Genomic DNA, 22,630 nt, shown 5'->3' with positions numbered 1-22,630 from the left:
CCATTGGCAGTCACTCCTCATTTACCCCAAAGCGATTCTGACTTTGGTATTAATGGACAGGATTTTAAAACAGCTACTGTAACTGTACTCAGGGCGTAGAGGAAAATATGCTCATCATGACAAACAAATAGCAGATCTCCACAGAGAAATAAAAACTGTAAAAAAAAGAACCTAGTAGGTATTCTGGAACTAGAAAATTAAACAGCTAATATAACAAGTTACAGAGTCATTTAAACAACAAATTAGAGATACAGAAGAGCCAGTGAACTTGAAAACCAATCAGTAGACATTATCCAGAGAGAAGAAAGATTGGAAAAAATGAGTAGAGTATCAGTGATATCTGTGGGACAGTATCACAGGTGTATCATGTAGTTGGGAGTCCAGGCGGCCTCCCAGAGAACATCAGTGCTGTACTGCGGTACCTGCGGTCCTTCTCAACAGCATCTGAGCTGGAAAGATTTGATATAAAAAGTCACTCAGTAACTACTGTTAAGACTTCCAGTTCAAGATGATGACCTGAGATCATACATACTTCCTTTCCCTTCCAAAGTCCAAGTGACATGGCAGGAGAGATATAAAAATTACAATGAGCTTGAGCAAAGATAGAAAACAGGGGAAGGGTCCTATCAGTAGGTCAGCAATTTGGGGTAATTTCTGGAATACTTTATATAAAGCTGATGGAGTTGGCTGTGGAGAAATCGATCAGAATAGAACATTCTGCAGTTTAGGAGAACACTAAAGCTCTGAGTAATAATGTTCCCGGCAGAGCCCTGGGGATGGGGGCACTGAAACCTCCACATCAGGGATCGTAGGGCCCCGGGGCCAGCAGCGGTCTCAGGCCACAGTGTAAGGGATTGCTACACTGTACCGCCCCCTCCTCTGTCTGGGCTGTCTCTGGTGTTTGCCCCCAGGCTGCTGCTGCGCTCACCTCTAAGTAAGGTGGGAGTATGGTGCCAGGGACTCCCAGCACGACCTTCACACTGTGCCAGAAGTAACTGCAGCCTGCCCTGTTGTCTTAAAGAGAAGACCACCTAGAGGGAAAGGCAACTGGGCCCGGCAGTGAAACTGATACACACACACATACACCTGTTGCCTCAGCAGAAGCCGCCCGTTCCGTCTTGTATATCCAGAGGCCCCACCCACCCTGCAGGCTCGTGTCATCAGCAGAGCCTTTAGCCGTTTGTTTTGTTGAGAAGCATGCAGGAGTCACTGATCTAATCATTCTTTACAAGTAAGAAAGACCAGCCAGGACTTATTAGACACTTAACACCTTAGAAGAGCTTAAGGGAGAAGCAGCATAAAGAAGCAGCTCAACCGAATCCCCAAAAATAAAGGTAATAACTTGCCCAGCAAACCAAAGCTGACTGGTATTACGAGTAGTGACACCAGCGAGACCTCAGGTCTGGCTCAGTTGCGACCTTATCAACCACTTAGTGTCTGCATAGTAATGCTCTGTGCATGCTTGCAGTTAAGTCCTGCCCTTTTCCTGCCCTCTGTAGTTCCCAAGATTGGGGCTAGGGCCTGACATCCTGATACATGGAACATTAGCGACAGTGGTGAACAAGGGTGGCTTGAGATTAGAGAAGGAGCAGAAGGAAATAGAGGAAAGCTGTGTAATTCTGTGATGAGAAAAGCCTGGAAGGTAGAATACTTGGAAGCCTTAATGGAAAAAAGTCTCATATTTGACTATGTATAATTGAGACTTTCAGTTCAGCAAAGTGCCAGAAATAAATGACATTGAGAGAAATATTTATAATGCATGTCAAATATGTAAAGAGATTCTGTACATCAATAAGACTAGAATAACCCATTAGCTAAATCAAGTGTATGAATGGATAAGTCAGAAAAAGACACAAAAAGATGCTTGACTTTTAAAAAAGCAAAGAAACTCAAAACAAGATGCAGGTGTGAAAAATTGAAAAGATTGCTAAGGTGTAAGAGAGGAGAAAGGGTCCTCTCATATACTGCAGCTTTTTTGGAGTATTGATCATAATTTTTCAAGTACAACAGTAATTTAGCAATCCACTTCCAGAAACCTGCTCTTCAGAAACATTCTTACAAGTTTGCAAATGTATACATAGATGTGGATGCTTGCTGCAGAGTTGCTGGTTACCACAGAAACTTGGAAGCTACCTGTATTTTCAGAAGTCGAGATCTAGTTAATAACCCATGTGCCTAGCACATCCCTACTGTGGCTGCTCTTTCATCAGCCAAAATAAACAAGGCACGGAGAAATGTGTGCACAAAATAAGGCAAGTCGCATAGAGGATGAGCTGAGTATATTACTTCTGTAATTAAAACCATAAAAGTTTTAAATACAACATTACACTGAAATTGTAGCCAGGCATAATGGTGTTCCCTAAGAAATACCAATTTCAGTGTATTCTGTACCATAAATGCTCTAACGTGGTGACTTCTCAAAAAATATTCTGTATTCTTGAGCTAGAACCTTCTAATGGATTGACTTGGATCCTGTTGGTAGTTTCAAATGGTCCTTCACTTCTTCTACTTCTAAAAATGTGTCTTCAAGTAACATCTGAAAAACTGTAAAGACACTTATAGTGTTTATAACAAAAATTGGAACCCTTCCGGCTGTTCATTAATAGGAGGTTGCTGAGACAAATCATGATATATCCAATTGATAGCCATTGATGGCCAACCAATTGATGGCCATCTATCATGGCCATCAAAATGGTGCTGTAGGTCTGTATTTATTGATAAAGGTGTCCAGTATCTACTGCTTAATGGAAGGGCTTGTGAAGCAGTATAAATAGTATAATTTCATTTTTCTTTAAAAATAATACACACATATATGGAATCTGGAAAGATATATGCCAAATGTAAATGCTAGGTAATCTTATTTTTGTCACCATTTTCTGTTTTCCAGACTTGTTACTGTGAGCGTGCATTACTTTTAGAATCAAGGGGTAAAAGTTATATTTACTTTTTTGGAGGGGGATAAAAATGAGTAAAATAAAAATTAAAAAACAGAGACAGACTTCTCTGGCGGTCCAGTGGTTAAGACTCTGCTTCCACTGCAGGGGGCACGGGTTTGATCCCTGGTCGGGGAACTAAGATCCCGCATGCCACGTGGTGCGGCCAAAAAATTTTAAAAAAAGAAAAATAAAAATAGTAAATGGTTTATTTGAAACTCATGTGTGTCCTCTTCCTCCATCAGGAGTTCTGGTTTGGGAGTAAAGCTGTGGTCTGGTAGTTGGATACACCACCTGCCCTGTTCCCCTGCCCCTGAGGTGTGGAGCTTTAACTGATAGGTTCCTCTGGTCCTTTCCCTTCCTCTAAAAATTGCACCTGATGGCAGTTGGAGGTTTTTGACCAGATGCAGGAGTCTGACTTGAGTACTCGGGTATCTGTACCCTAAGGGTTTTCTGGGACTCAGAGGGCAGGAAAGGTTGGTGGCACTTTCATTACTTTACACCCCAAGGGTTGTAGGTAGATCCTGTGCCGTGGTAGCTGCCCAGTGACACCCTCAAGAGTGATTGACCTGTAACTGGAACCAGCATGGAGGCCTGGTTGATGGTTCTGGTTTTGTTGGTGATGATAGGTCTTGGTGGTGAAAAAGATTATGAACCCCATTATTAAATGGGCAGGGCAGTGCCCAGAATTGTTCAGAGCAAAGTTGGACTAATAACAATGAGAATAGAAATTTACCTGATTTCTAGAATCAAGATAACATTGTAAAATTGAGTTATAATTTTAAAAATGAGGTTATAGTAGTTCTTCTGTTCTTTGATAGAATTTAATGTTACATTTGAGTTTAAGACAATAGATGGCAGTGTCTCTCACACTTAAAGCTTTGAGGAAGGAAACTGCGTTTAGAGGCCCCAGAGTTGCAGGCTAAGCTGCCTTGTGTGACTGGTCACTGGGAGAGGCGGCCGTTTGCTAAGCCTCTTCACAGCGAGAACTGGAGCATAGACGTCTTTGTTTCCAGGGAGGAAAAGCTTGTTGTCACTTTTAATGCTTTTGTAAAGTTTAAATCAAATTCCCTGGAGACACTTGAAGTGTACTTTATTCGGTCTGAATATGTCCACTGGCTGCCAGCTTCCCTTCTGTTTAAAAGAAGACATGCCAACAATAAATACGTAGTGCTGAGGGTAAAAGAATGTCCTTTAAGAGTAGTGATCATGTGAATTCTGTGGCCATGAATGTAGAGGTTGGTGAGAAAAGGATAATAACAAAATAAATGAATGAAATTTGAGATTTTATGATCAGTCTAAGATGGCCATGTGGCTTAAAATGTCACCTGGGAATCAAGGCACCAGATGTTAAAGTGGGCTGCAGCAAGATCTGCTGTCATCTGTCTCATGTAAGTTACCTAGATAGATCCTTTGTGACCAAAAGAAAAGACAAAGGATTTGCAGCAGAGGAGAAATTACACATTTTTTTGTTTGCTTGTTTTAATTATAAAATATTTTTTGTACATAAATATAGTGTAAATGGAAGGTGTAACCCCTAGTGTTTTCCACACTAGAAATATTTTAGCTTCTGTCCTTATTCCTTGTCTATGTCTGGTAATATCACCAAGACCCTGATTTCATCTACACGTAGGTCATACGGAGCCAAGTTCCCTGCTGGTTCCAGAGTCATCCTTTCCTCTGGAGGTTCGGGTCAGGGTATTAGACTCACTCACCTGCTTGTCCACTTTGCCCTCAGCCAAATTGGGTGGCCCGTTTGCCCATTAAGTTTCCAGGTTAAATGAGGTCTGAAGCAGCTTGTATAGAGACAGACTTTTTTTTTTTTTTTTTTTTTTTGCGGTACATGGGCCTCTCACTGTTGTGGCCTCTCCCGTTGCGGAGCACAGGCTCTGGACGCACAGGCTCAGCGGCCATGGCTCACGGGCCCAGCTGCTCCGAGGCATGTGGGATCTTCCTGGACCGGGGCACGAACCCGTGTCCCCTGCATCGGCAGGCGGACTCTCAACCACTGCGCCACCAGGGAAGCCCGAGACAGACTTTTAAAGTTTAATCCTTTGCATATGAAAACATCCTCTTTTCTGTCTCTAAAAGGGTAGGAACTGTACCTTTTTTCCTTTCCCTTATATCTCATGCACCGTGTAAAAAAGTCTGATACAAAGTAGGTACTTATGAGCAGTTTGTTGAATTACTGAGTAAAAGTAATTAATTAACTTTTTATTTCATAGGCTCTAAGTTTTTGGAATAATTTTGGGGTGATGAATGGGAGGAAATTGACTACTAGCTACCAAAAATGGCCATTTTTTTCCACCCATGTTTTATCTCATTTTTTAATTAAAAAATTTTTTTTAATCTTTTTAAAATTTATGTATTATTTTTTTTTTTGGCTGCATTGGGTCTTGGTCGTTGCGTGCGGGCTTTCTCTAGCTGCAGTGAGTGGGGGCTACTCTTCATCGTAGTGTGCGGGCTTCTCATTGCGGTGGCTTCTCTTGTTGCGGAGCACGGGCTCTAGGCGCATGGGCTTCAGCAGCTGCAGCACGCGGGCTCAGTAGTTGTGGCTCGTGGGCTCTAGAGCGCAGGCTCAGTAGTTGTGGCACAGGGGCTTAGTTGCTCCGCGGCATGTGGGATCTTCCTGGACCAGGGCTCAAACCCGTGTCCCCTGCGTTGGCGGGCGAATTCTTAACCACTGTGCCACCAGGGAAGTCCTCGTTTATTTATTTTTAAATTTTATTTATTATTTATTTTATTTTTGGCTGCTTTTGGGTCTTCGTTGCTGCACGCGAGCTCTCAAGTTGCAGCGAGCAGAGGCTACTCTTCATTGCAGTGCTCAGCCTTCTCATCGTGGTGGCTTCTCTTGTTGCGGAGCACGGGCTCTAGGCTCGCGGGCTCCCGTAGTTGCAGCACTCGGGCTCAGTAGCTGTGAGTCATGGGCTCTAGAGCGCAGGCTCAGTAGTTGTGGCACACGGGCTTAGTTGCTCCGCGCATGTGGGATCTTCCTGGACCAGGGATCGAACCTGTGTCCCCAGCATTGGCAGGCGGATTCATAACCACTGCACCACCAAGGAAGCCCCTCATTTATTTTTTTATTCAGCTTTAGAAAACATCATTATTATGTATTTATAGTAATCATTACACATATAATTGTTATAAATATTCTAGACTTTATATTGTTACTGAAGTGAATTCATGCCTTTTAAAAATGTCAGAACACAAATGTATCAACATTGAATTAAGGTTTCAGAGGTTTCAGCAGAGCAGGTTCCTCGTGGAATTCGGAGAAGGAAGACGTGGACCAGTCTCAGGAAAAGCATCAGCCTGCTCATACTTCAGGGTCTTGATTGGAAGCTAACAGCCTAAGAGGTGTTTTGGGTACATGTTGTTGCACACAGGTGCTGGCTGTGCCTGGGTTCCCTCTGCTACGTGTAAGGAGTAGGGGGAATGTTTACTCAGAAACACCAGTGTCCATGGTTTGACATCCCTGACAATAAACAGTTAAGTTCTGGCAATGGAATATTGAAACACTTGATGCTAGGTAATGACCTTAGGATTGCTTTCTCTTCTGCTTCCATTAGCTTGTGACCTTATACACGTGCTCTACTCTACAGGCCTACCTGTGCTGGGGCTGCAACCTCGGCATGTGGCTCCTGGCTCTGAGGTGTGCTCAGCCACTGTGTGAAGAAACGCACCCCTGTTGGCAGTGGCAGCAACAAGGCTGTGTAAGGCAGAGTCGGAACACAGAAAGGACAGGGCTCTGCTGCAGGGGGGCGTCGGTGAAGTCAGAGTGTTTGTCACCAGGTGTAAGTGCCTGCTCTGGTGCTTAACCAGAGAGACAGTGATGGGCTCCTGAGCTGTCGGAGTGACCAGCCGTGGGGAGGCGCTGGGCAGCAGCACCAGCATGGTGCCCTCCCCAGGCATTTCCCCTGACGCAGGGGCTTTTGAGCAGAACCTCCAAATAGAAGGGGACTTCCTTGTAAATTTCTGGATCCCAGGGGACTGGCCTTGGCTGTGTCTTCATCTTTGCAGCCCCACTCTGTCTAGATCGGCCTTGGCATAGTAGTGGTGCCCATCAGATGTTCACAGTGCATGACATTGTTGGAAGGAAATTCATATTATGCTAGAAATAATTTGAGAAATGGATTTACTTAATCCTTTATTTTGTGAAAGACTTTGCATAGAATTAAATAGCACCTCCCCCAAGTCACAAAATAATTAAGTTTGTAAACATCTTACTAATTCACCACTTTTCTGGAATTTATTCCAGCATGTGAAGTAAGTGATGCTTGCAAAAATACTTTAGATTAATAACCCTTTTGATTAAAATCTCCCATTTTAATTGCAGTCAGTGTTGTTTTGATTGGTTATGAGCCAACAATGTGTGTGTGTTTCTAACAATTGATTTTACTTAACTTTTTGTTTCAGAATTAAGAGGCTGAGGAAGGAAGTCATCCAGAAGTTGTGATTTAAATTTGATATTTTCCTTACAAAGTAATACTGGTTTATACTTGGATTGGACATTCCTTTTTCCTTTTAAAGTTTTGTATTAAAAATAAAAAGTCTTTGGGCAGGATGACTTTCTGAATGTCATATTTAAGTACCTCCTCCCTTTATATTATTCCTTTCGAACACAGTTGTAAGAATAAATATTTAAACTTTTGTGGTCTTTTCAGATACAGTTAAAAAACTCCAGGACCAAAAACATGACATGGAAAGAGAAATCAAGACACTCCACAGGCGACTCCGGGTAGGATAAATCTTCACATACTACCTCATTAGAAAGCACAGTTTTCTGAAAGTTGAGCACTTTGGTGTCGTTGACCCCACTTCTTCACCTGAAGCTTCAGATACTGTTACAATACTGAGCCCACTGGGCTTTGGGCAGAAAGCTACTGCTGTCACTTCAGAGTGGGACTGATGCTAGATACTGGTTGCAAGATTGTACTAGTAATTGATGAGTGGTAACTTTAGAAAGAGGGATTTAGGAAGCGAGTGTTATATTTTGGAAAGAAAGTTTATTAGCTCTGGATTATGAAGCGTCCCAAACTAAACTGCTTTTCTTGTGAGTTTTCTGTCTTCTGTGGATTTGGTCAGCCTGCCGACGGCAGCAATGCTCTGCTCTGATGCAGAGGGTCAGGGAAGCTGGACTCGTAGTTTGGGTTGTGCCTCAGTTGCTCAGGCTGCCTTGGGGTGGTGGGCACTGGGCCCAGTCAGCAGCTGTAGCTCTGGGAGAGGGGCTGCCCTGGGGAGCACGCCCGGCCACAGAGGCTGCGGGAAGCAGCAGGCTGTACAGGTCCTCAGCTCCTCTCTTTGTGTGATTTTTTGTCTGCCTAGATTAAATTCAGTGTTTTTCTTCTGGCTTCCTCTTCCTTTTCCTTTACTTTTGATTTTTTTTTTCCTGTTAGTTTTTGGTGTCAGAATATTTATAGTTTTTCCCTGTAAAATCTTTCAGTGTGGTTCACACACCATTTATCTACCTTCTAGAGCTTTTCAGACGTACATTTTGGATGCTGTGTTTATTTTCGTAAGACTAACTTTGATACCTGCCATGAGGAAGGGAGGCTTGACATTATCATTGTTAATACTGAGCACCCTGAGTGCCTGATGCCTCAGTAGGCAGATCAGCTGGAAACTCTCTTCCTCACTAAGAACACATTCACCAAAAATAATTACGTTTTCTGTTAGAAATAGGTAATAGCAATTCTCTGGGATTTAAAAGAAATTAGTCATCATTTGAGATAGTGCATTACAGCAGTCTAATCATAAGCACATTTTATTGCTTTGAAATAAGTCTTTACTGCTCTCTTTTGGAAATAGAAGTTTGGTTTTTTAATGTAGGAAGAATCAGCAGAATGGCGGCAGTTTCAGGCTGATCTCCAGACAGCGGTGGTCATCGCAAATGACATTAAATCTGAAGCCCAAGAGGAGATTGGTGATCTGAAGCGCCGATTACATGAGGCTCAAGAAAAAAATGAGAAACTCACAAAAGAATTGGAGGAAATAAAGTCACGCAAGTATGTTTTGAGAAACCAGCTCTGTACTTATGTTTCAATAGGGAGCACTTGAGTCATGGTTCTGTGATGTGGTTTTATGGAAAGAACATAGGCTTGACACTGGTGTGATTGAGTTTGGGTCCAGTGGAAGTTACTCACCTTTTCTGGCCTCACTCTGTGACCCCTGTAAAGTAGTGTGGTCTCTGTGGCCTTTCAGAGCTGTTGTCAGTGTCCGTAGTCAACAACTCTGGAGGGGTTGGAGTGGCTGCTGGCATGTGGTCCATTGTGGTTCCCGCCAGTCCTCTGTCCCCTGTCCCAGCCCGTTGCTCTTCTTTGGGTTGTACTCCTCACGGAGGGCGTGGACCCTGGAGGCAGACAGACTCGGCCCCGTGCAGCTCTGCCTCTGCTGGGTGTGAGGGCTCGCTCAGGCCCTCAGTTTGCTTGTCTCTGCAGTGGACACAGTCCTGCTTGTGTCACAGAGTTGTTGTAGGGCTGAAGTGAGACACCCCTGGATGGCGCTCAGGGCCACGGCCAGTGTCCATTAGCAGGTATTTTAGAGACCCGGGTGAAGGATACAGGCCGATTTCTCTCCACGGCTTGCTTGAGGAGTTGTCTTATGCTTAATACACACAGGTATTTTCCCATTTAACATAGAGCTCTTTGGAAACCCGTAAAAAGTCTTAGATGATGTGCTCTGAGTTCCTAGTGAGATTCTATCTGTGAGCGGGGGAGAGTGGTTTTTGAGATTTTTATTAAGTATCAGTAGAGTTTGAGGTTATTGTGAAGAATTTGATTATTCATTACTTTGAACAATTCTTAAGCAGCCCTAGGTAAAAAATTTAGAAAAATATTTAACAGGCCAACTTGGAAAAGCTGTCTTATTTTATTGTTGCCTAGGTCTAGTGGATGCCCAGTGGGAAGTATTGTTAAACCATTTTTCTTTGGCTTCTTTAATAAGCAGAACACGGAGGAATGAGTTGGAAGATTATTAATTCTCCACTAGTACATTACCCTTCCTCCTTTGTACCACTGAATGAATAGAAATGCTCCATTCGAAAGGTAGCCCAAGTGACTGAAATTCTACTCTGAGAGACTTGTTCCACTGGCTCCCGAGAGCCTGTCACTGTTTGAGACACATACTTAAAGGATGTGCCCCCGAGAGAAGTAGCATTGTGTAGAGCAGCAGTTCTCAGAGTGAGGTCTACAGACCCAGGGGTCCCCAGGGCCCTTTCAGGGGCTCTTCGAGGTCAAACTGTTTTCATAATAATGCTGACGTGCTGTTTGCCCTCTTCACTGTGTTGACTTTTTGCACAGATGGTGGACGGCAGTTGTTGATGGATCAAGGCCTTGGCACCAAATTGTACTCGTGGTCATTGTGCTCTTCCCCACCAGCCACTCTCATTTTCAAAATGCAGGTTTCCCTTACAGATGTCCTTGGTGAAGCAGTAAATTAGTAATATCACTCTGTCTTGGTCCTTGAGTATATTCTTTTTTTTTTTTTAATATTTCTTTTTGATGTGGACCATTTGTTTTTTGAAAGTCTTTATCGAATTTGTTACAATATTGCTTGTTTTATGTTTTGGTTTTTTGACCGTGAGGCATATGGGATCTTAGCTCCCTGACCAGGGATTGAACCCGCACCCCCTGCATTGGAAGGCGAAATCTTAACCACTGGACTGCCAGGGAAGTCCCCTATTGTATTCTTTTTTTTTTTTTTTTTTTTTTGGCTGTGTTGGGTCTTTGTTGCTGCGCGCGGGCTTTCCTCTGGTTGCGGCGAGCAGGGGCTACTCTTTGTTGTGGTGCGCGGGCTTCTCATTGCGGTGGCTTCTCTTGTTGTGGTGCGCGGGCTTCTCATTGCGGTGGCTTCTCTTGTTGCAGAGCACGGGCTGTAGGCGTGTGGGCTTCAGTAGTTGTGGCACGCGGGCTCTAGAGCACAGGCTCAGTAGTTGTGGCGCACGGGCTTCGTTGCTCCGCGGCATGTGGGATCTTCCCGGACCAGGGCTCGAACCCGTGTCCCCTGCATTGGCAGGCGAATTCTTAACCACCGCGCCACCAGGGAAGCCCCCCCATTGTATTCTTTTTAAGGTCCTATGAGATGGGTGGGAAGTCGCGTAAGGAGCTGCTGCTGCATCTGCAGCTGTGTGCCCAGGTGTGCAGCAGTCTGGAAGAGAGCACTGCGTGTCACTGGAGTTTGTGCTGTTTTCATTTTTCATGGAGTGAAGATTTTTACTTGAGAATGACTGACACAAGCTATTGGTATTCAGACTTTAGTGTTTGGTGGATATTTCTTGAAAATGATTAAGGGAGCCTGTCACTTCAAGGAAAGCAACTAACAGTGTTTGGTACCAATGATAAAACATGGGCTTTTAAGTGAATGTTAGGATTTTGGAAAACTTGTATCTGCCATTGCAAGCTCAGCAGCTTCCCATAAAGAGTTTCCTGATGAGATCCCTAGTGATATTAACAAGAGACTTGTAAAGAATAAATTGTTTGTTTGTTTGTTTGTTTGTTTTGTGGTACGCGGGCCTCCCACTGCTGTGGCCTCTCCCATTGTGGAGCACAGGCTCCGGACGCGCAGGCTCAGCGGTCATGGCTCACGGGCCCAGCTGCTCCGCGGCATGTGGGATCTTCCTGGACCGGGGCACGAACCCGTGTCCCCTGCATCGGCAGGCAGACTCTCAACCACTGCGCCACCAGGGAAGCCCTAAAGAGTAAATTGTTTAATGACAGGCACCAACACTTGGAAAATCCATGTAACTCTGTGAACCAGTATTTTCCGTATGACCAGGGCATGATGTCAGCCAATCCTGGGTGGGTAAAGAATCCATATGCGTTAAAAGTGCGAGATGGACAGAGTAGGAAAATTTCATTCATTCATATGGTTTCAGGTTCCACATTTTAACTAACTTATAAGTTACTACCACTTATTGTGTTTTAGTGTTTATCAAAGAAGAATAGCCATAGTTATCTGTTTTAATATCATTAAAATATTCTTCCCTGGACTTCCTTGGTGGCGCGGTGGTTAGGAATCCACCTGCCGATGCAGGAGACACGGGTTCGATCCTTGGTCCGGGAGGATCCCACATGCCGCAGAGCAACTAAGCCCGTGCGCCACAACTACTGAGCCTGTGCTCTAGAGCCTGTGAGCCACAACTAATGAAGCCCACGTGCCTAGAGCCCGTGCTCCGCAACAAGAGAAGCCACTGCAATGAGAAGCATGCGCACCGCAATGAAGAGTAGCCCCTGCTCACCGCAACTAGAGAAAGCCCACACGCAGCAACGAAGACCCAGTGCAGCCCAAAAAATAAATAAATAAAATAAATTTATTAAAAGAAAAAATATATATATATTATTCCCTTTTCCAACTACGTATCTGTATGAGGCCTGCTTTTTTTCATGTCACAATAGATTGAATACAAAAGAAACGAGAATCTGACAGTCTTCTATTAAGCCAAACATTAAAGAGATGTACAGAAATGTTAAAACACTGCTATTCTGGGGACTTCCCTGCTGGTCCAGTGGCTAAGATTCTGCGCTCCCAATGCAGGGGCCCAGGTTCAATCCCTGGTCAGGGAACTAGATCCCACATGCCGCAACTAAGACCCGGTGCAGCCAAATAAGTAAATAAATTTTTTTTTAAAAAATTAAAAAAAATAAAAACATTGCTATTCTTCTTATTAATTTTTTTGATTTGGAAAACATAGTTGTTTTTCGTAAAAATATGTTAATTATGTTAATAAGCCCTGAGTTTGTTTTTAGATGAGTTAAATATTTAAAATATTTAATATGGTAAATGTCAATCTCTGTAACCCACATAAACAAAAGCTCTTTGGGGTCCTCAATAGTTTTTAAGAGTGGAAAAGGGCTCTAAGACCAAAAAGTTGGATAATGGCTCTTGTACATTCTTTATTAAAACGTCCAAGCATGAGGCATTTTGGCAAAAAAACTCTGTCATAAGAGCCAAATGGCCACCAAAGACAAATTTTCCTACAGACTGGCTTAATTTTTGTACAGTATGAACTGGCTTGTAGTTATATAACACATGCAAACTCTGCAGCTGAAATCTCTTTCCAGATGTAAACTTCAGTGTTTGCTCAGTGAATGAGAGCTTTCCAGAAATGAAGTGGAATTGATTTTTTTAGTTGACTCACACTGAACATGTAGGAGATTCATGTTACCAATACGGGTCCAGGCTTTCCCCCCTCCCCCTTTGTAGAAATTCTATTTGGTGACTATACCATTTTTAAAAAAGAATTTAAGAGTATGGGCTTTGATTTCATTTCTTTGTATTTCCACGCCTATGCATGGCATGTTAGATAGAGCAGGTATCAATTGACTGCATGTGCTGTGAATTCCCAGACTCACTGTCCTGGGAAGGGCCTTCTCCACAGCACAGAACCTTACAGTCCCTAGTTCTGAGCCCACCTCCCATTTTACTGCTAATTGATTACTGATGTTCTCACCTTACACTTACACAAATGAAAATGGAAACTAATGGTTACTTAACCTAGTTAGGATAACCTGATATAAAAATTTTAGTATCATTTCCTGGAATTCACCAAGCAAATAAGAATATTAGACCAGGTAATTTACTCAGCTCAACTGATACTATTTTCTTGTTTTTAACTGATACTTTTTAATACTTCTCAGTTGGGAAGGGGAAATGTGTATTTTCTAGTATGTATACAAAAATGCCCTGATTTCAGTACTGTTTTCAGGCAAGAGGAGGAGCGTGGCCGGGTGTATAACTACATGAATGCTGTTGAGAGAGACTTGGCAGCCCTGAGGCAGGGGATGGGGCTGAGTAGAAGGTCCTCGACTTCCTCTGAGCCGACCCCTACGGTGAAAACCCTCATCAAGTCGTTCGACAGTGCGTCTCAAGGTAACATCCATCGTGCCCTAGCGGGCAGTCGTGTTCACGTACCACATGTTCTCTGTTCTAGTTGATGTTCTTTACCATCTTACTCTGAGTCTCATCACATTTCATATGATGTTAGTGAGTTAGTCTTCCTGCAAGGTGGATTTTAACAGGAGATTTGGGATCTGTTCAGCCTCAGAGATCTTGGAGTCAGACTTGGGCCTTACCCCATGCAGATGTGTCTTCTCTGTGCCTGAGAACTTCCAGATGTGGGACTTCAGCCCTCTCCCTTGCTCTGAATTCCTCAGGCCCAGTGTATTCAGATGCTACTTAACACTGACACCCAGGTGTCTCCCAGATTCTCACGTCCGAAACCAGATCTTGTCCCTTAACTTCCATCTTTCCCCATGTGAATGGCAGCACCATTCCACCCAGTCACGTAAGCCAGAAATCTCGGAATCTTCCTTCTTCCTTCAATCCTCCTTCCTCACCTTGACATTGACCCATTAGCAAGGCCTCTTGGTCTGGCCTCCCGCACCCACACCTGCTCTGCTCTCCATCACTAGGGGCACACCATCCACTGCTCATTCAGTGGCCTCCTCTTTATTTTTTAATTTAATTTTTTTTTTCTGGCTGCGCCGTGCGGCTTGTGGGATCTTAGTTCCCTAACCAGGGATCGAATCCGGGCCCCAGCAGCGAAGGTGCTGAGTCCTAACCACTGGACCACCAGGGAATTCCCAGGATCCTACTTTTGAACAGTTCAGTCTAGAGAGGGAGACTGACATGTGAGCAGACAATTACACACATTTAATTGCACTAAATGAAATACGTGAGAAAATCCGTGTGGAGGGAAGTGACGAGCTCCTTAGGAGGAGGTGAGGGAAGATGAGCAGAGCCCGGCGTTCCTTCATTTAATATGCCGCGAACTGCACGCCAGGCTTCTCATCTGATGCAGTTGCAGAAACACTCATCCTGGAGCTTTTGTACTTTGATTTCCTTGGTTTATGGAGCACTTAACCGTGTAATTAAATAACAAAAGTGAAATGACTGGCATAGTCAGGGTTGGAAATAAACACAAGTAGTCTCAGGAACAGACAGTCCACCTGACGGCAGGACGGCTGCACGGAGCAGCCGTGAGTGTTGAGGAGGTGAGGTGTCTCCCGTTTCCAGGGGAGCCGCGAGCGCTGGTTCATGGGGTGAACCCTTAAGGAGAGAGCAGTTATGAAAGCTTGCACTGCACCTTGTTGTGTTCATTATTTACTTGTGTGTGTGTTGTTTTTCTAGTCCCCAGCCCTGCTACAGCTGCAATTCCTCGAACGCCTCTGAGTCCAAGTCCCATGAAAACACCCCCTGCGGCAGCCGTCTCCCCCATGCAGGTAAGTGCCTGTGACCATGGAGGCTCTGGGGGTCCCAGCTTCTGAAAGCTTGTCCTTTTCAAAGTCACCTACACTATGGCATGGGGGGCAAATGGCTGCCTCTTGAGGGATACAGTTGCGATTGTTTTCCTAGGTTGCTGTGAAATTCCCTAAGATAAATTATGTTAATGTCAAGTATGTTATTCTTCTGAAATCCTCTAATAATAGTGATAGCTAACAACTACTGAACACTTATTATATGTTCTACACTGTTTCCAATGCTTTATAATGTTAACTCATTTAATCCTCATGACACCTCTATTGGCTATTAGGTATTATTCTTATCCCTAGTTTTCATATCTGGAAACTGAGGCCCAGAATGGCTAAGCAGCTTGCTGAGGGTCATACAATGAAGCGTTCGAGCTGGGATTTGAGCCTGGGTGGCATGACTTCAGACACGATGTTTTTAACCCCTACACTAAGATAACTTTCTAAGTAGAATATACAGTCAACCCTCGAACAACGGGGGGTTAGGGGCACTGACCCTCTGCATAGGTAGAAATCCACTTATAATGTATGGTCAGCCCTCCGTGTCTGCGCTTCCACGTCTGCGGATTCCCAGCTGCATGAACAAGTGTCTCAGGTGCCCTTCTTGCCACTGTGGGAGTGCAGACCAGAAGCAGGGCAGGTGGCGTGACTGTCGAGCTCAGGAGGCCCTCTCACTATGCCCTTGCTGTGAGCCACTTTGGGGACAGTAGCTGAGGTGGAGTTTCTCCACGTAGGTGAGAGTAGCCTAAAACCCAGTCCCCTGTGATCTAGGGTAGCCTTGGCTGCACCTCTCCCCTAAAAGATTGGGTTTGAGAACATTTTGTCTGAGCAGAGACTTTTGTAGGTGTTAACTACTGGCTGTGTATTTTGTGAGTGAACTTTTTAACCTTTTCCTTTGTAAAGTTTAGGGTAGAAGTGCTCTCCCTCTGCATTTGTAATGTTGCAAGTTGTGGCTTTGCATTTACGTTTATGTAGAAGATGTTATACTCTTAATTTGAAAGGAAGGCAAAGGGAATTCCATATTCTGTCTATAATGAGCTTTTTATGTACTCGATTAATCAAACTTTCTAAAGACATGAAGAGGGACTTCCCTGCTGGCGCAGTGGTTAGAATCCGCCTGCCAATGCAGGGGACACAGCTTCGATGCCTGGTCTGGGAAGATCCTACATGCCGTGGAGCACCTAAGCGCGTGAGCCACAACTACTGAGCCCATGTGCCACAAGTACTGAAGCCCACTTACCTAAAGCCCATACTCCTCAACAAGAGAAGCCACCACAGTGAGAAGCCCATGCACCACAACGAAGAGTAGCCCTTGCTCGACGCAGCTAGAGAAAGCCCACACACAGCAATGAAGACCCAACGCAGCCTAATTAATTAATTAATTAATTAATTTTAAAAAAATAGGGACTTCCCCGGTGGTGCAGTGGATAAGGCTCCACGCTCCCAGTGCAGGGGGCCCGGGTTCAATCCCTGGTCAGGGAACTAGATACCACATGCATGTTGCAACTAAGGAGCCTGCCTGCCGCAACTAAGACCCGGCACAACCAAATAAATAAATAAATATTTAATAAAAGAAAGAAAAACAGAATCAAAAATAACATTTAAAAAAAAGTTGAAGATATAAATGAAAGCAGATGAAGGTGCAAGATATAAGGTGAAGTTTCTCTAAATAGTGTTTGTCAGTTGAAATTTAATGTTCATGGCGTCACTCTGTAAACTTTTGTAAAGATAAGAGGTAAAAAATGTCACCTCTCTAACTTGGAAAAAAAACTAGTAATTATAAGCCACATTCAGTAGCTTTTTAGTACTTGATTAGTTAGCACAGTGCTTCTCAAACCTAATTGTGCGCAAAAGTCATGTGGAATTTTTAAACACGTAGATTCCCAGGCTTCATCCCAGTGAACAAGAATCCCTGGGGAATGGGGCCTAAGATTAGGATTGTTAGTTTTTCAAAACTCCCTGAGTGGGAATTCCACTTCTGGCTGTGAGGGAGTCAAGGGCTGGATTATTCTGCCACCACAGACAGCTATAAGGCTGGACAGAATGTAGGAAGCAGTTACATTCATACGTGGTAGGACAGGTGGTGCAGGACTGAAATCTTTGGAGAAAAGTTAAGAAAGCTGAGCCTTACTGTGGCCCACGCTTTTCCAGATGGTGAGCAGGGAGGATGAACCCACATGGAGCAGGGAAGGGAATGCCAGCTGGATCCGAGGAGACACAGATCAATGTACAGGGAGAACAAGGGCTGGGATTTGGGGGCAGGGTGCCTGGGAGGAGAGAGCCACGCAGAAAAGGTCTAGAGCTCTGCATAGGCCTCCCTTTGAGTCCTTGCTGAGTGCCAGTCTGCACATGTGTAGACATGGGTTGAACCCCTCAAGGCTGAGCAAGAGCGATTTTGCAGGAAAGATCAGTTACCAGGAATCTGGCAGACAGATGCTTCCCATAGTTTACACAGAGCAGGGATCATTTGAGTTCCTACTGGCCACCGTGGAAAAACTTCTTTGAATACTTGGAGCATTCATTAGAGACCTCAGTGACCACTCTGTGAAGTGGAACTAAATAGCCCTAGAGTAAACACTATTCTAGATCTGCCCTAAATGACCTTAAAAACAACCTCAGAAGGTCCAGGGAGATCCATTAGTAACGGGATAGGCAGTCTCTGAACTGCTTACCAGTGATCCATGCCTCCTGCTGCTGTGCTCTTGTGTCATCTGCTCCTTCTGAGGGTTGGCTGGGCTTCGTGACTTGCTTCTCATGAACAGAATGTGGCAAAAGTGATGAGCTGTCCCTTACAAGATAAGGTGGTGAGAAAACTCACTTCTGTCTGAGGACTCCTCTTGCTATCTCCTAGATTCAGTCACTCCAGTGAACAATTGGAAATTGAAATACTTAGTGATACATTGAATAAAATATTGTGCAAGACCTTGTAGTGAAAACTATAAAATAATGCTGAGAGAAGTTAAAGGCGTAATAAATGGGAAGATACATCATGTTCATGCGTTGGAAGACTCAGTCTTGTTAGGATCTTGCAATTCTCCCTCACATCGAGCTGTAGATTCAACTCATCCAACTTAGAATCCCAGCACGCTGTTTTGTAGAAATTGATAGTATAATTTAAAATTTATGTGGAAATTTAAAAGACCCTGAATGTCCAAAGCATCTGGGGGGGGGGGAAGGAACAAATTTGGAGGACTTCCACTACTTGATGTTAGCACTTAGAGTAATCAAGACAGTGTGGTTCTGACATAAGTTTAGATCAGTAGAATAGATAGAGAATCCAGAAATAGGTCAGCTGATTTTCAACAAAGGTGCCAGGGTAATTCAGTGGGAGAGGGATAATCTTTTCAGCAGGATTCCAGAACAACTAGATATCCATATGGAAAAAAAAAAGAAAAAAAAATACCTTTACCTCATGGCATTCATAAAAATTGAAATTGACTATAGACTTAAATGTAAAAGCTAAAACTACAGAACTTCTACATGAAAACATTAGAGAAAGTCTTCGTGACCTTCGACAAGGCAAAAATTTACTTAGGACACACAAAAAAATGAACTATAAAAGAAAATTAATAGCTTGGGCATCAAAATTTAAAACTTCTCTGAAAGATATTAAGAACATGACAGACAAGACTGGGGAGAATATATTTGCAGTTTATTTATCTGTCAAAATCTTGTATTCAGAGAAGACTTGTTTGTCCTCTTGGTTCAAGACAACCCAATAAATAACGGACATAAGAGTTGAAAAGTCCCTTCCCAAGAGAAGATACACAAATGGCCAGTAAACACATGAGAAGTTGCTCAACATCGTAGTTATCAGGAAAGCGCAAGTTAAATCCATTATGATATCTCAGTACGCACCTTCGGGATGGCTAAAATGAAGACTGCCAGTATCAAGTGTTGGTGAGGGTGTGGGGAGGCTGGCCCTCTCACACATTGCTGCTGGGACTATGGAATGAGTAGTCAGAATTCAGCTGGATAAAAAAGGGCTGGGAGAGCTGAGGAAAGAAGCATGAGAACAAGCCCAGAGCTGGTGAACAGCGTGTCCTTGTGGGCGGGAGTGAGTAGTTGGTGGTGTTGGGGCATCACACAGAGGTGGCGGGAGGTGGCTCAGGAGAGCCGAGAGGGTTCAAGTATTCGGTAGGTACGTGTACGTATGAGACCGGAGGGGAGGAGGCCGGTGACCAAGCTGGTGCTGAGTTAAGGTGCCAGGTTGTGCCCGGCAGCAGTGTTAGAAACTTAGTGAGGAGGTGACAGAGTGAGATCCATTTGGTACTGGGGCATGAATGGCCAATCCAAGTACTAAAGGAGCATATCCGGATTTTGCTGATTGGCGAGTGAGGGGCATGTGGGATCTTTCTGTGTTCATTTTAAAATAGTATACTGGTCACATTATATGCCTCTGGGAGTGTGTGTGTTTTTTTCAGTCTTACTGTAATAGTGTGGAAGGAATTATGCAAATTCGTAACTAAATATTTACTCTCTGCAACATTTACTCTGTGAAACCCAGCTCTGATTTAACCTAATATGGACACTGTTTGTCTTATGATTTCAGAGACATTCCATAAGTGGACCAATCTCTACATCTAAACCCCTGACAGCCCTGTCAGATAAGAGACCAAACTACGGGGAAATTCCTGTTCAAGGTACATCTCGTGTGCAGTATTTCACTTTTGTTGTTAATTTTTTTGTTCATCTGACTTTTGGGGCTAACTAACTTGTTTTTCTTTTATTCTTGACATTATTTCTACCAGTCTGATATACATCTTTATCACAGGTTTACTAATAACATGTCTTAATTACAGATGAGGAGACTGTTTGTTAGTAGATGCATCTTGGAAGATGACTTCATAGTGTCACGAGCGTGACAGGGAGTCCACACTGTTGCCAGGCCCTGTTTTTACAGTTCTTCGTGGGGCGTGTATAGTTACCCCATTTTATAGATGCGAAAAATGAGGCTTCAAACAGTTAAATAACTCATAAACACAGGTTGACATTTAAGTTAAGGAACAGTAGACCCGGACAGCCTGGCTCCAGAGCCCATTTCTTTGGTCTTTGTGCTCTGCATCACTTGTGAAAGAAAAGCCTCTGATAGCTGGGGTTCAGCGAGTGCCATTTCCACGCGGCTCTTTATGGCGGCCCCAGCACCCGAGCCCAAGGCTTCTGCCTTTTGAGGTCAGGGGTCCTTCTCCCCCACTGCCTCCCTACGTGTGGTGCTGAAGTAAGTGGTTTGGAAAAACGGTTTTGGGCATTGGACCAGGTGCTGGGAAAGGCACACTTGGTTGGGGTGGGTGTGGAGACGCCCGGCAGGTGTGACACCTTCCGGAGCCCAGGCCCCTCCTGGCTGGGCAGGCTGGGCCCCTCCTGTGCTCCTGGTGTGGGAGTCAGGCTCTGGGGCTGAAACTGTGCAGTTTGGTTGGGTGTAGGGGAGAGAGGACTGGCTCTGTGGGCTCCGGGGGGCTGCCAGGCATGGGGTTCAGTGGGCAGTTTGCGTACAAGGGGGACGGTGGAGCCCAGGACAGTGCTGTTGCCACTTCCCCTGCAGACTTGCCTTCCATCCCGGCTTCAGCTTCTGGTTCCTGTGTTAGCTGTGGCCTGAGCTCTTTTCTCCCCTCGGAAGGTCCTCCTGCTAAGGGAACAAGTGTGGATGGTTTAAAGTCTCCCTTTACATCTGTGCCAAGTTCCCACCCTGGCCCCCAGATGGATCCAGGGATTGTGTGTGTGGTCACGGGTCCTGCTGCTGACCTCTTGGATGCTGTTTCCTTGTGTAAGTCGGGGTCATCGTGAACATCTAGCTCAGGGCCTTGGCTCCCTCTCCCAAGGCTCTCTTACCCCTGTGGTCAGCTTTGTACCCTCTCCTGTCCACCCGAGCTGCTGTGGTCCACGGTGTCAGTGGTTGTGGGCAGCATCTGGCCGTGTTGAGCCCACCCACCCCTGGATGTTCTTTCTGGTGTCCTTCACGCCCACTCTGCATCTCCTCCTCCGTCTCCTGTGCTCAGTCCTCCTGCCTGGCCTGTGAGGGGTGCTGTGCCCAGGGCCTCTCTCTCCTGTCTGTACTCACTCTGTTACTACGTCCGAAGGGGGCTTCTCCCCTTTCAAGGCTACCTTCCCCACTCATCTTGATTGGCCCACAGCAGCACAAGGTTTACTGGGGAAACCTTGCCAGCACCAGTGGTGTTTCTCAAACTTACCTGTTGATAAGATTTACCTGAGTCACTTGGTAAAATGTGGAATCCGGGGCCTCGTCTCAGATCTGCTGACATGGACTCTCCAGGAAGGGAGCTTGGAAACTTCATTTTCACAAGCACCCCAAGTGATTCTTAGGAAGGGACAAGTTTGGGAAACTGGGCAGAGATTACCATTTAGTTTTGCTCTTAGCCTGGCTTTATAGGTGGAAGGTGGGTGTGGAAGGTCTGCGGGCCAAGGTTATTGAAGACGCAGACAAAATGTGTTAGGTGTCTCTGAGGCTCTGCCGAATTAAACCTCTTTTTGGCTCTCTTCTTTTTATTATTGGTAATGGTCATATGATAACACCATTGGGCACATTGTGTGTGCAGTCTGCCTGCAAGTGCCGGCCACATTCTCCACTTCTGTCTGTTCTGGTGCCTTAACTGGGCTTAGTTGAAACTGCAAATACAAGAGAGAGGGAAATACACTTGGGTGAATTTGTATCTGAGAACTTGTTGATAGTGTAACCTTTTATCTTAAACAGTCACTAGGGAAAGAAACCACTTACAAAACTAAGAACAACCAAATGTTTCTAGGTCATAAAAAACCACCGTGGTTCTCCATGCCAGTTAAGAGAGTAGTTCTGAGCTCTGCTGGAGGTGCTTTTCTCCCCTGATTGTCTCTTCTGTCCTGGCCGAAGTCACACAACACAGCCTGTGATTTTCAGGTTGAAAATTTCAATGGCTTCATTCCTGAAAACTTGAAAAGTGCTGCCTCTTGTTCTACTCTACTTAAATTGGATAATTTGTTGGTTTTTCCAGTTAAGTATTTTATAAAAGGTGTGGTTTTTTTTCTGTTTTTCATCGTGCTTGTATGTCAGTTGCAGGAAAATGTTTTAGACCAGAGATCTTATTATAAATGGACGAATCAAATGCTCTTTTGTTGGTATTGTCGGCAGTTGAATTCTGTGGTCTGGGTCATGACAGGTGAATATTTGTAGATAAGATATGAGTTGGTGTTTGTAGCCTAAGCAGGCACGTGGATACAGGCAGTTGGGAGGGTTTTCACTGCCCCCACTGTCCCCTTGCACAGTGATCTTCGAAGGCCCAGTGCAAGCAGAGACCTCGGCTGGGCGATGCAGATGGCTGGGGAGCCTGGGGTTGCCCAGCGTCAGTGGGACCTGAGTGTGGTGCTGGTCCCATCAGCTCAGATGCACAAGGATCCGAGAGGGCTGATTAGTCCAAGGATGGTCATGCTCTGTAAAGGGATTCTTGCTGTGATCATCTG

The 22,630-nt window shown here is 44.6% G+C and overlaps 1 protein-coding gene across 10 annotated transcripts in view; it reads left to right on the top strand.

The window, feature by feature from the left end:
* The window catches only part of SPECC1L (sperm antigen with calponin homology and coiled-coil domains 1 like), a 125,335-nt gene that overhangs the window by 50,813 nt on the left and 51,892 nt on the right, over nt 1–22,630 (top strand). For all 10 annotated transcript variants that reach the window (XM_029216716.1, XM_029216745.1, XM_029216790.1 and 7 more), the window contains 5 exons: nt 7,598–7,671; nt 8,763–8,938; nt 13,636–13,799; nt 15,060–15,151; nt 19,731–19,821. In XM_029216716.1, the coding sequence (XP_029072549.1) occupies nt 7,598–7,671; nt 8,763–8,938; nt 13,636–13,799; nt 15,060–15,151; nt 19,731–19,821 (597 nt within the window). The remainder of the gene's footprint in view (nt 1–7,597; nt 7,672–8,762; nt 8,939–13,635; nt 13,800–15,059; nt 15,152–19,730; nt 19,822–22,630) is intronic.

Source organism: Monodon monoceros, unplaced genomic scaffold (genome assembly GCF_005190385.1).
Source record: "Monodon monoceros isolate NGI ecotype Baffin Bay Population unplaced genomic scaffold, NGI_Narwhal_1 Super_Scaffold_1, whole genome shotgun sequence".
In the NCBI taxonomy this organism is placed as follows: domain Eukaryota; kingdom Metazoa; phylum Chordata; class Mammalia; order Artiodactyla; family Monodontidae; genus Monodon; species Monodon monoceros.
The sequence above is the reverse complement of the archived record's forward strand: the minus strand, read 5'-3'. Positions and strand labels throughout refer to the sequence as shown.